The sequence below is a fragment of the Cajanus cajan genome, chromosome 9 (genome assembly GCF_000230855.2).
Source record: "Cajanus cajan strain Asha chromosome 9, NIPB_CcT2T_4, whole genome shotgun sequence".
NCBI classification, from domain to species: Eukaryota; Viridiplantae; Streptophyta; class Magnoliopsida; order Fabales; family Fabaceae; genus Cajanus; species Cajanus cajan.
This window is the reverse complement of record NC_138525.1, coordinates 7,985,063-7,998,782: the sequence shown is the minus strand read 5'-3', so window position 1 is coordinate 7,998,782 and position 13,720 is coordinate 7,985,063. Positions and strand designations below refer to the sequence as shown.

Here is a 13,720-nt window from a genome sequence, read left to right as displayed (position 1 = left end):
TTAATTAATATATAATTTTTACGCATGCAAGAAAAAAATGTTACTAATTGGCAAGGTACGTAGCAGCCCTTCTTACCCCAAAATTAAAAAAAGCAAAGTAGCAGCCCTGATGAGTAATAAAGTTTTGTTATGTAAATTATGTATAATTTTATTAGAAAAGAGCACTTAGATGTTAGTTAATAATATTTACCAATGGCAATTGACAATTATTTGTGGAAATGGGAAGACCAAGCTTGAGATGCGTGTGGTCCTATTCCAACTTTGAATTTTTACATTTGCCAAAGTCTTTTTCCTATTAGTATGAAGCTGAAGACCCTATATATATAAACAACCCCTCCTTCCAACTTTACATTCATAACCCTAAAACAGAATATATCGATACTTCTTAAGCACGTTGTAAGAATTTTGCTGAGTTAGAATTTTGAGGGACAGAGACACACATGGCTATTGGATTCATGGAGGTGCATCTTGTGAAAGCAAAAGGCCTGTATAACGCTGATATTTTTGGTATGTAACAAGTTCTTTGCCTTATATATATTGTTTTAAAAAATAGTTTTAATTATTTGCTGCTATGTGTTCTTAATTATTAATCTTAACCTCCTCCGTGAACCCTTATCCAAATATGATATTAATAATATGTCCAAATTAATGGTATTTACTCTTATTTAACTCCATATATACTTACCAATTCTAACAAGGTTTGGGGTCATATATTTTTGTTTTCTTTGTTGATAGGAAAAATGGATCCCTACGTTTTGATACAATACGGAGGCCAAGAGCAGAAGAGTAGTGTCGCTATTGGTACGTTATGGCGTAATATCAAGTCCATATTAAATGGCCCTTAAAAGTTAAAACAAGTTATATATCTATTATTTTGCTTTATTTTACAAGAAACTTTGGCTATAAATGAATTAATCTAGAGACACTTGAAAAATGTGCATGACATATCAGTTGTGCAAATGATTGCTTAAACTGCGTTTTCGTGAGTGTTAAAATGACTTGAGTTAATTTAGCTAGGCTTACCAAATATACTTGACCAAATTAAAAGGTACGTACCCTGTGACAGCAACTAACCTACAATATAGGCAGTAATAATGCCAAATAATATGTTGACAAGAACCAATACGGAGTTTCTTGCAAATTTTTGCTCTTGCATGGAGAAATTGCAACCTACACTTGTTCTTCAAGAATCTTATTTGTGATACGTAAAAAAGACAATAACAGGGTATGATGATTTGGGTTTACCAAAATTAGACCAAATTTGTTTTAAATCAAGTTTTTTTTTTCAAAATTAATTTAATTTTTATCAAGTTAGTTTTCAAACCGTGATTTATAAACAAAATCAAATTTAGCTCAAAATTGATTTTAAACTATTTTTTAACTCAAAACCAATATTTAAATTAGTTTAACACTAGTTTTAGAACCGTACTTTTAAAAAAGAAATTAAACTAGTTTTTAAAAATTGTTTTGGTATAAAACCATCTTAAAAAAATATATTAATTTAATTTAAATTTTAATATACATTATTTAGATCTTTTAAGAATGATTTGATGTAGTTCAATTAGCTTTTTTTCCCCCATAGATAGCCCTAAATAATAATGATAGTAAATTTCTTATTATTAAAAAGAATCAGGAGATGCATAAAAATGTTATTAGAGAAGTTTTGTAATGCTTATAGTTTTAAATATTTTTGTTAAACACAATTTTAATGATGCTTGTGCAGGTCAGGGAAAAAATCCGGTATGGAATGAGAAATTTATGTTCAAAGTAGAATACCCTAGATCAAGTGATCAACACAAACTCATCCTCAAAATTATGGACAACGACTTATATACGAATGAGTTCGTTGGACAAGCCATGTAAGACTTCAATGGTTTCATTTTTGTTAGTGTCATAAGATGATTAGAGTTATGCTCTTGTGGGCTAATTTATTAATTTGTTATTAATTATCATCTGATTAATTTACTAGTTAACTTATTACTAATTTGATTAAGTAATGAACTTATTTTACACCTATACAAAAAACAAAAAAAAATCCTAGAAAAAAGATCAAATTTTCATAATATTTTGCACCACCATTGTGAATAGCAAGATTAAAGATGTTCATTACTTGAATTGAAATTATCATTTGTGTAAGGATGGGAAAATGAATTATAATCCCAAACCCAAGAAACATAAAATAATTCATTAATAGCAATTATCATCTATGCAGAATTCATGTAGGGGATTTATTGGCCCAAGGTGTAGAAAATGGTGAAGCTAAGCTACAAACTCTTAAGTATAGAGTTGTTCGTGCAAACAACTCATATTGTGGCGAAATTGATGTTGGTGTTAGTTTTGCTAAAAAGGTATTTTTCACATTTAATTCATGATTTTTTAAAGTGTACATATTTTTCACCAATGTAACATATTTATTAGTTATGATTCAAACAATCGTTAAGGTATGTCAGCATATATGGTAATGGAATTTGTGTTTCCTGTTTGGTGTTGATTTTGGTCTTTTATGAAATTTGTGCAGGTGGAAGATGAATTTGGTGAAGAAGGCACAAGAGGATGGAAAGAAAGTGACAAATATTTGTCACAAATTAGCAAGGCTAAGATATGAAAACAAAGTGCAAATTGGAACTAATTTTAGATTAATTATTTGTTGTATTGTGTAATAGGTTAAGTCATTTTCAATCGCATATTATTTCATTTTTTAATTCTTTTTAGCAAGCACCAGCGAGATACGTTTCATAAATTATTGTGCTATCAAATTAGTTTGTATTATTCTTCTAATTTATACTAGCTAGTTTATATTATTTTCATTATTCCAAATTCCGATTCTCAATTCACCGTTTGACTCGATGATTTGCCATGAATTTTAACTTATTTTTTATTTATTTGCAAAGTAAAATATAAATTTATTAACGAACTAATCATCATGGTTAATCTAATTTTGAATAGGATAGCGTTGGTAAATTAGATTAAATAGATTTTGAGGGAGAAAAATCATGATTATCATTTGACTTTCTTTTTTCACCATTCAATCAATTTAATTTTAAAATCTAATCAAATTCATTTAATTTTAGTTTGAATTGGATCTTCAAAAGAATTTATAAATATTAAAATAAATTATAATTATACATAAATTAATTTAAAGATAAATTAAATGTCACATATCCTTTAACTTTTAACTGACGTCCTATTTTTTTTTATGTGACAAACACCCTTAGTTAATAACATTATTTTTATACTCTATAATGAGAATTAAATCATGAGTTTTTATTAAAATAAATAAATAAATACCTCCCAATGGATAAGAAAAATATGAGATGCATACATGATTACCTCTTAATTGATCAGATATTCAAGTCAAACTCACCTTTGGCTTTGGATTTCGTGATGCTTTACTCACACAAGCTACATATGCCAAGTTACTTGTTTCATTGTTCAGACCAGGAAACATTGTTGCATAATGTTTCTGAGTTTTAAAATGGACTACTGCATGATGTTGTTGCATATAATGATAATTGACTATTATGTGGCCTATATTAATTACCAACACACTCATCTACTTATGTGTGATTGCACCTCTTATTTTATTGGATGGTATCTGGGACACCTTTACTACCCCAACATATACATCAAAATAATATAATTAAATTAAGAGGAATAAACTTTCAAAGTTGGTAAAAGGGTTCACATAAAACTTCATAGCTGTTCTTTCTTCGATATAAGAAAATGACTGAAAAATAAATCTTAAAAGGTAGAATTTAAGAATTTACAATTTTAAAATCATTTATTACAATACCAAATCCATATAAATATTCTGTCCTAGAAATCCTCTGTCCCGATGTCACACTATCAGAGCATTCCCATAATTTAACTATTGTCATTCTAGATGCCACTCATAGCCGGATCTTCTTCACCTAAAATATCCACAGTTTATACGGTGATAAAAGAAAATATCTATATGCAAAGTACATACAAACACATCACAATATAATCTCATCATAATTCATTATTTAATAAAATATATATCGATATATATATATATATATATATATATTAATTATTCATCATCTTCACATCTTAATTCACATTTAACATATCTCATTTCACATACATATCTATTTAACATATCTCATTTCACATACATATCTCAATCCATCATAATCCACACCAATTATACAATTTACAACATCATTTCCATATCCATAATTCATGTCAATCTTACAATTAACAATATCATTTCCACATCCATAATTCACACCAATTTTACATTTAACAAATATCATTTCCACATCCATAATTCACACCAATCTCACAATTAACACTATGCCAAGACCTCGCCACATCTGACACAAGTGATACGGGTTAATTGCCTCCCACACCAAACCAGGGTCACGCCCTCCCTGTAGCATTACTTACCCAGGGGCCGTGCCATCCCTAGTCATTAAGGAGTACGCTCGTCCCTGAAGCATCACCTACCCAGGGTTCGTATCATCCTTGATCATCCGGGAGTACGCTCGTCCCTGAATCATCAACTACCCAGGATTCGTATCATCCCTGATCATCCAGGAGTACGCTCGTCCCTGAAGCATCCACTACCAGGGTTCGTATCATCCTTGATCCTTTAGTGTGAGGAACCACAATCACATTACAATCCACACAATCTATTGCAATTAACTCTATGACAGGGCTGCCATAATCGACATAAGTGGTGTGTGTTAACTGTCTTACTCATCCCACACCATGCTAGGGTCACGCCCTCCCTTTAGCACCACTTACCCAGGGGTCGTGCCATCCCTAGTCACTGATGTGAGGCACCACAATCACAATCATAATCACATCCATACAACATCTCATCTCATAATTCAAATTCACATCACGTACACAATTCCACCTCACATACACAACAGATAAGCCTAACAAAAAAAGGGTTTGCACACCCCTCAAGTAATTCACATCAAGATCATTTATTCTTATCAATCAATACAATAATAACATTCATAAATTAATATAATTTTAACACCAACAGTGAAACCCCCAATTGTTCCAAAACCTAACTCACAGACACTTTTCTACAGTTTCGTTCTCCCTCTCAGATCACCATTCTTACAAATTAAATATGTACTTCTAATCCTCAACACATACAAAATCTACTAGGATCATCAATTTCTCAAACAGAAATATTCCAATTTTTCCAAAACCTAGCTTACAGGCACTTTTCTATAATTTCATTCTCTCTTCCAGAGCATCATTTTTACAATTAAATCATATATTCATAATCCTAAATTCATATATAATCAAATAAGACCAATAATTCTTCAAACAGAAATAATTATAAAATTACTCATAATCCTAAGGGATTCTTCCTCTACCCAATTCCCTCATGTAACTCTACATATAAATAATTCCCTTTTCCCCCCGTATCTAGATAAATAGGAACTCGGGCAGAACCTCCTCCTCTCTTTCCTTAAACAGTGACCGGAACTAGGGCAGAACCTCCTCCTCTCTTTCCTTAAACAGGGACCGGAACTAAAACTGGGGCAGAATCTCATCCTCTGAGTTCCTCTTGGTCTTCAAAGAGAAGAAGAGGAACGGAAGAGAGAACAGAAGAGAAAAGAGAGTGAGAATGAAAGGTGTGAAGAAATGAGAGGATTTGAGGCCTATTTATAGGATTTTTCACCCACCTACCACTACGACCCGTTCCAAAATCGGAACGGCCCGTTCTGGACCCTTCAAACCTATGTAAATTTCTCAACTGAAACGGCCCGTTCCAAAACCAGAACAGCCCATTCCAAACCAGAATGGCCCGTTCTCCAAACCGGAACGGCCCGTTCTCCTTCCGGAACAGCCTGTTCCAAGGCTGTTCTGTAACAATAAAACAAATTATGTTTCCTCTTTCAGAACGGCTCGTTCCGACACCCAGAAATATCCTTATTCCTTTATTAAAATTACGAAAATGTCATTAACAATAGTAATAAAAAAAAACTGGGTGTTACAGTATCAGTGTTCTTAGTTTTTCACAATTAATTACACTCTTCATAGCCCAGCTGTGACAGATGTAGAAAAAATTATCATGTTATTAAGGAAAAAAATGTAGAAAAAAAAGAAAAGAAACTGAGTTGCATCACCCCAATTATAGAAATCATGTATTTAAAAAATATTCTAAGCAATAACCTGAATCATAAAACTAAGATACAAATACCAAAACCATTCCACGAAGAACAAAAGCAAAGAAGAAGGGCGAGTGGTTTTGGATTGATTGAATTTTGGTAATTATTAATTTCAGGAATTAAATAAATGTGACAGCCGTCTTAGCTCAGCGGTAGAGCGCGTGGCTTTTAACCACGTGGTCGTGGGTTCGATCCCCACAGACGGCGTATTAGTATATATTTTTAACTACTAACCAGATTTTGGTAAAGCGTGTTCATTCTTTGATGGGCTTCACGTTACGACTACTTTATTCATGGGCTTCACATCACCACCGAACTCAACTTAAATGAACATTCCACCTCCAACAAATTCAAAGAAGTTCATGAGATGGCCATGCAACTCCAACCCATAACATATTCCCCACCGCACAGTCTCATTATATATAATTCACCACTTCCATTTTTATTTTTACTCTATAGTCTATTCATTTAAGGGTCTTCCATTCATGTTCTTCCCTCTAATTTTGTAGCTTTAATGTCACCCACTAACAACCAGTTATATTAATATATCACTACCTCCCCTCCTGTACGTTTACATTTGAGCCTCTTGATGTGACCAACTTCCTCACACCAAAAATATATAATACGTCACCTAAAAGTCAAAGGGGTCCTTTTTGATTCACATAAACAATGAAATTTGAAGACTATCTCATGGAGAAAAGCCAAGAGCCTCCTCAGAATAGACAAGACCTTGAGAAAGAGGTGAGCTTTTGGATCATTGTTTCTCCAAAACCCAATGATCATATCGTTTTTCATTTGTTTTCTGGTTAATGATTTCCTTTATTTATTATATTCTCATAGGTTGTCAAATTGCAAGCGCAGTTGAAGTGTGAAGAGGCACTAAACAGGGTCTTAAGTTGTGCACTTCATGGACCTGCTGGCTCTCTTCCACTCATTCCACCACTGTTTCCACCTCAGGTATAGTATTAGCAAATCCATAAAGTGGACAAATATTTCATCTACCCTTCTGATATGATATGATACATTAAATTATTTTGACACGAGATTTCAGGTTCATAAGCTTCTTGAAGAATTGGCAATGGTTGAGGAAGAGATCATCAAGCTTGAAAGAAAAGTTAAGGAACTAAAACTTAGATTGTTCCAGGAGAGATACCAGAATCCAGATTGGGAGATACACCATAGAAGACAACCTAAACGATATAACCATTTCCGAGGATCATCAAGGTATGGTTCAATGATTACTGAGCAGAGGTCAAGTTCACTCAATTATGAAGTACTTGGTAAAGGAAGAAAGACAAGTTATAGAAGGGCCTCTCTAGGTTCTGCATTGGATTTCCATAGCCTATTTTCCACGCCAAGAAAGTCAAACGGTAAACACAAGACACTTCTAATGGTTCATTTTGTTTCATAAAACATTATTTATATTTGTTTTTTTTTCTTTTGTTAGAAATCTCTCGTTATCTAGTGATAATAGTACATATAAGTGAGGAGAGAGAGACAATCTTCAGTCATAAGCTAACTTTTGCGATTGAATTAGATTTGAGTCTAATGCGTATGTAAGTATTAACTATAATTTAGTTGTAGTCTATTGTTAAGATATGTAAATGTCTCATTAAATAAGTTATATTTTATTGAATGATATCTATTTCTCAGATTACTCTGGTAATTCTAGAGCTAACTTTTTGCAGTTAAGTTACGTCCAAATCCAAATTGTAGATCTTTCGCAAGTAATTTTAAAAATGCACTTTTATTCCTATTTAATCCTTAATCTTGTCTTTAAACAAACAAAATCACATTTGGAATTTTGGTATTTGTTCTATGCTTAATTTTCTCACAAAGTGGTTTGGATATGTGTTGAACAGAATATGAAGTGCCAAGAAGGAGCAGTGGAAAGATAGCAAGAGAATACCCCATGCTTGTAGAAAATGCCTTTGAGAAACCAAATGAGTTGTCAGAGGAACTGCTGAAGTGTCTGATAGGCATTTTTCTGGAACTGAACAGGACATCATTGGACAGAGAAGAATCTGAAACTGTCCCGAGACTCACTCTTCCATGCATGAAGTCCACTGGCATGATGGCAAAAACCTCATTCAATTGCAAGGCATCTTCAAATAGCAATGCTTCCTGTCTTGATCCTTATGGCATATCATCAGACTTAGATTTCACATCAAGAGATGTAGGACCCTACAAAGACTTCATTCAAATCACTAGGAGCTCATTGGACATAGACCGTTTTTCACACTGCCTCCCAGCATTCAGAAAACTGAGGTTGATTTTTACCTTTAAATCTTTAATTATTAGAGGCTCAGAGCCTTGGGAGTAAACTTCTCCATAAGTATTTCTATGAGAAAAAAATTGGAAGAAAAATGGAAATAAACTTTTCCATAAGTTAAAAACTAACTCATGCATAAATGAGTTTTAAATTATGTATGAACTAAAATTTTTTACAGAAATTAAGAAAACTTCTACAAATTAACTTATTCATGAGTTAATTTCATATTCTGAAAAAACTTATTTCATTTTCTCTAGTTATTTTTTTTCTCTTACGAGTGCTTATAAGCTTTTTCCAATAGAAGAAGTTTTATTCCTAGAAAAATCTTTGAAAATAGGAAATAGAATGCAAATCACAAACCAAAAAAGTACATAGTTTACCAATAACTATTTAAACACTGTCTACATCTTATGGAGATATACTATTTTTTGCCCATTTCTTCTTATTTTCTATTTCCTTTTATAGGGTGTTGATGCATAAGCTATGTGATGTGGATTTAAGTTTCTTGACCTACAAGCAGAAGTTGGCATTCTGGATCAACATCTACAATGCCTGCATAATGAATGTACAGTAAGGCATTTCATTTCAAGCCTTCATTATTCAATAATATCAACCTGCTTAACATCTCTGCATGGTAAATCTTAGAAACCTTTCTGTTTCGATATAATTGCAGGCTTTTTTAGATCATGGCCTTCCTTCTACTCAGGATAAACTGTTGACACTTATGAATAAGGTATGATGTAGTTAGAAGTCTATAGTATGCTATTTGTGGAAGTCGTGAAGCATGGAAAGTTACTTTTTCTGAGTGATTGTGGTGATATTAAATTATTAATTATGTAGTTACGTATTGAAACAGGCTGCAATGAATGTAGGCGGGATAGTACTGAATGCTCTGGCTATCGAACACTTTATTCTTCGGCACCCATGTGAATCAAAACATGTAAGAGATAAATATAGTTAGAGTTTAATGGCGACCGTACAAAATATTTTGACCCTATCAGTTAATTACAATTTATCGTTAGTATAACTTTTTAGTCATTTATTTTACGGTCAACAAGCTTATTATACATAGTGATTTGTGATAGATGATAATGTAAAACTATTGTTACTACATAACATTTTTTCATTTAATTGTCTCTTAATAACTTCTCTCAACTGCCTTCACCAGCCTTTTTAATCCTTTTTTCTTTACCAAGGGAGGAATCTGAGTTATCTTAAAAGTACATTTAACCTTTATTACATTATGAAATGAGCTTTACATGCAATGGATTTTAAATTTATTAAATTAAACAATTCGTAAAAACTCAGAACATTCAAGCAAATTTGAAATGATAATTAATTTTGATCTGTTGTTTCTTTACCTTCCCCAAATGACAAAAATATGAGAACCGTTCATTGTTTTGACAAGGGAACTGCTTCTATGCAATTCTAGTGTTTATTTTTCCCAATTTGTTAGTAACTAATCTCGGTGGTTGATGAAAATCAATCGTTGATATTACGTGTACACCTATAACAAATTAAAGATGTGTTAAATCTAGTTGATTTTTTTTTATTCTTAGTCACTTTAGAAGAGTTAAATCTTTACTCGTGACATGTGTTGATGTTCTTTAACATCCAACTAACTATATCTTTCACAAAAGGATCCTGTGGAAGAAAAGGAAGTGCTATTACGGCATGCTTATGGTTTGGGGTATCCAGAACCCAATGTCACCTTTGCTCTTTGTAGAGGCACTTGGTCCTCACCAGCAGTAAGTGTATTTGACCAACTGTAATGAAATAAATTGATGAAGATTTGTATTTGGTGAATATAATATATGATATGATGTTTGTTGCAGTTAAGAGTGTACACTTCTGAGGAAGTTGTGAACCAATTGGGAAGGGCTAAAGTGGAGTACTTGGAAGCTTCAGTAGGTATCACAAACAAGAGGAAGATAATTGTGCCTAAACTTTTGCAGTGGCATATGCATGATTTTGCAGATGAAATGGAATCATTATTAGAATGGATTTATAGCCAATTGCCACGTTCAGGTTCATTGAAAAGGGCAACAATGGAGTGTCTCATTAGAGAAACAAAATATCCCATGTCTAAAATGGTGGAAATTCAGCCATATGAATCAGAATTCCGCTACCTCCTTCCTGTATAAATTAAAAAGTAAAACGAAACACCTTGACTTTTTTTTAACATTTTTTCAATCATTGGTAAATATAAGTTTCATCAAATAGCTCTATTTAAGTTTCATTAATAAATTTATGAACATTGCTATTTAGTATAAAAATTTTGATTGAATCCTAACGGGTTGAAAATTAATTAACCAAAAAGATTTCATAAAGTACCTCTTTAATTAAATGGGACTCTTTCTTAGGAAATAATATTTTTATTTCCCAGTAAACTTTTGTCATTGCTGCATTGAAGATGGATTTGGATAGTTATCAAGTACTAATGAATCATGCAGAGTAGTGAGGGTACTCTTTTGATGTTCCCTAAATCTTATGTTTTGATTTTCTGTAATTTGAATGTTGGTGATTGTGAAGCGTGTCCTGGCGGCTGATGTTTGGGTTTCATTGATGGTTGTCATGGATGATTGGGTCATGATATTGATTGTTGTGGTGTGGTTGTGAATAATAATAACATTTAATACAAAAGTGTGACACAATGAAGAGCAATCTAGTTTTTGGTGCTACAATTTTCTTAATCAAAAGTAATGGATCGACGATGGGTTAAGGGTGACACTATGGGCTCTCTGTGGTCAAATGAAATAAAGTATTTCATTTCAATCCAACATTTTCCACTAATTATGTTGAGTGATATGAATAATTGTGTGGGTCGATTTTCATTGTAAGAATTTGTATAAGCTTAAGAGTATTTAAGTGTTTGAAAGTATTGAGCGTGCAGAGACAGAAATGGAGAGTATATGAAGGATGATGCATTTTTAATAATGTGACACTCAAACATTCATCATTAATAGAAGTTTGTCAATTACATCAACATTTGTGTAATAAATATTAACGACCCAAAAATGCTAATATCTTAAAAATTTAGGGTTTAAAAGCAAAATAATTATAATTATATAGACAAAAAAAAAAATGTAAGCTCTTTATTTTGTACAGTTTAAGCACTTTTTTTTTCGGATAATTTATTTTGTTCGATAGAAAGAATAAATTGAGTCAAAACTTGAAGTATTAGGATTTGATGTCTTCATTTTGTCTACTTTCATTTATTTGTTGGTATATTTGCAAACAGAATCTAAAAACAAAAAGTTAAGAGTCTAACAGTACAGTATAAAATATATTTTTATAATAATCATTTTAAAAGTCATATTATAAAAGTTATATATTGTCTCAATAATATTTTAATTTTTAACTGTTTAATCTAATAATTTCTATTATTACTTATAGTCTCAATAATATTTTAATTTTTAACTGTTTAATCTAATAACATAATTAAAAAGGTAAAATAATGTGACATTTGATAATGTGTCACTTTAGACGATTCAATAGTTGATGATAATTCATTTTTAATAATGTAACTCGGTAACATTATTAATAGAAATTTATTGGTTACATCAACATTTTTATAACAAATATTAATGACAAGAATCAAAAAATAATAATGTCTAGAAAATTTAAAGTTAAAAAGTTAAATGGTTATAATTATATTGACTAAAAAGAAATATTAAAGTCTTTCAATTTTTTACGGTTTAAGCACTTCATTTTTTATAGTTAAATTATTTTGTTCAATATAAAGAATAAATTGGATCCAGACTTGAAGTATTGAGAGTCGGTGTCTTCATCTTGTCTACTTTCATTTAATTAATGGTATATTTTCAAATAGAATTTAAAAATATGGTCAAAACCTTTTTAATTTGGTGGTAGAGTGTTTGGCTTTTAATCACGCAATTTCTATAAATAGTGTTATTTTAATCTTTCTGTAAGATTTAAACATATTTTTTCCTTAAAAATATTACCTTTTATTTTAAATCATAATAAATTATTTTTTGTTATTATTTGTTTTTCCAATAAAACCTTCTTAGTTTAGTGGTAGAGTGTTTGACTTTTAATGATATGATCGTGAGTTTGATTTCCATAAATAATATTATTTTAATATATTTTTTAAGGTTTAAACATCTTTTTATCATTAAAAAATATGACTTCTTTTTTATTTAAATTATTATAAAAATATTATTCTTATTGTCCTACCTAATAACATTTTATTTTCTTTTGATGATATGATATGTGACACTTTTGATATATAACAATTGATGATATCATATTTTTATAATGTGACACTTAATAACATTATCATTAATAAATGTTTGACAACTCCATTAAGCATTGATATTTTTATCCCTAAAAAGATCACTATTTTGTTTTATATTATTAAAAATTATTTTTATGTTATTAATTATTATTCTAATAAATCTTTTTTAGTTAAGTGGTAATCACATGATTGTGAGTTTGATACATACAAATGGTGTTATTCTAATATATATTTCATTTTAATATTTATTTAAGGCTTAAACATCTTATTTTTTCTTAAAAATACACTTTCTTTGTTTCAAATCTATAAATTAGTTTTTGTTATTGCTTATTTGTTATTAGTTTTTGATGGTATTGAATTTTAATAATGTGACACTCAATAGCATCATCATTAATAAAAGTTTATCAACTTCATTAATATTTATGTAACTAAACTTGATCATGAGTGCATGTTAAGAAAATTAAAATATTCCTTATGAAAAAAACAAGTAGTTAACAAATTCTATAAGAATTTGCTAACATAACTAACTTGAATTTTCTTTTTTTTATGTATATGATCCATACAATATCTCAAAATATGTAATCAAATATTAATTTGCACTTGTAGAACATAATTTCTGTTAGTCAAGCATTATTTTAATACAAACAAAAATCAAATTTAGAACACCAAATCGACACCTCGTGTCCTAAGACAAGCCTACTAACTTGAACCCATTTGTATTTTAGAAAAAATATTTTAAATTGAATTTTCTTAAAATACACTCAAAAGTATAACTACATAAAAATACTCCATCTATAAAATATATAAGTCATATTTAATGAGAAAGTTATTTTTATATTAGAATGAGACAAATAATTATTAATTATTAGATTTTAATATAAATTATAAAGATTAAAATCTTATAGTCATATGTATGCAAATAGTCGAAATTAACTCACAAGTCAAGTTGCATGGATTTTTTTAGCCCTTTTCGGGCCAAGTAGAACCACTTATTATAAAATTAATATTTTAGTATGTCTAATACAT

At 30.5% G+C, this 13,720-nt stretch overlaps 2 protein-coding genes and 1 non-coding gene across 4 annotated transcripts; all 3 read left to right on the top strand.

Annotated features, from left to right (window-relative positions):
- Positions 1–294: 294 nt before the first annotated feature.
- Positions 295–5,026, top strand: LOC109814036 (16 kDa phloem protein 1). Its single transcript, XM_020378361.3, has 5 exons — positions 295–507; positions 736–801; positions 1,724–1,859; positions 2,213–2,348; positions 2,519–5,026. The coding sequence occupies exons 1-5, from the start codon at positions 441–443 to the stop codon at positions 2,603–2,605; spliced, it is 492 nt and encodes a 163-aa protein (XP_020233950.1). The 5' UTR covers positions 295–440; the 3' UTR covers positions 2,606–5,026.
- Positions 5,027–6,299: 1,273 nt separating this feature from the next.
- TRNAK-UUU (transfer RNA lysine (anticodon UUU)) lies at positions 6,300–6,371 on the top strand. Its single transcript has one exon. It is a non-coding gene; the product is annotated as a tRNA-Lys (tRNA).
- Positions 6,344–11,079, top strand: LOC109814045 (ternary complex factor MIP1 leucine-zipper protein (Protein of unknown function, DUF547)). Of its 2 annotated transcripts, none has more exons than XM_020378376.3 (9): positions 6,344–6,905; positions 7,026–7,121; positions 7,216–7,534; positions 8,027–8,432; positions 8,902–9,001; positions 9,110–9,169; positions 9,293–9,376; positions 10,077–10,184; positions 10,272–11,079. In XM_020378376.3, exons 1-9 carry the CDS (start codon positions 6,834–6,836, stop codon positions 10,578–10,580), a joined length of 1,554 nt encoding a protein of 517 aa, XP_020233965.1. In that variant the 5' UTR covers positions 6,344–6,833; the 3' UTR covers positions 10,581–11,079. The 2 variants fall into 2 exon arrangements, with proteins under 2 accessions (XP_020233965.1, XP_020233964.1); XM_020378375.3 differs by having other exon boundaries at positions 6,347–6,905; positions 7,005–7,121.
- Positions 11,080–13,720: the final 2,641 nt, after the last annotated feature.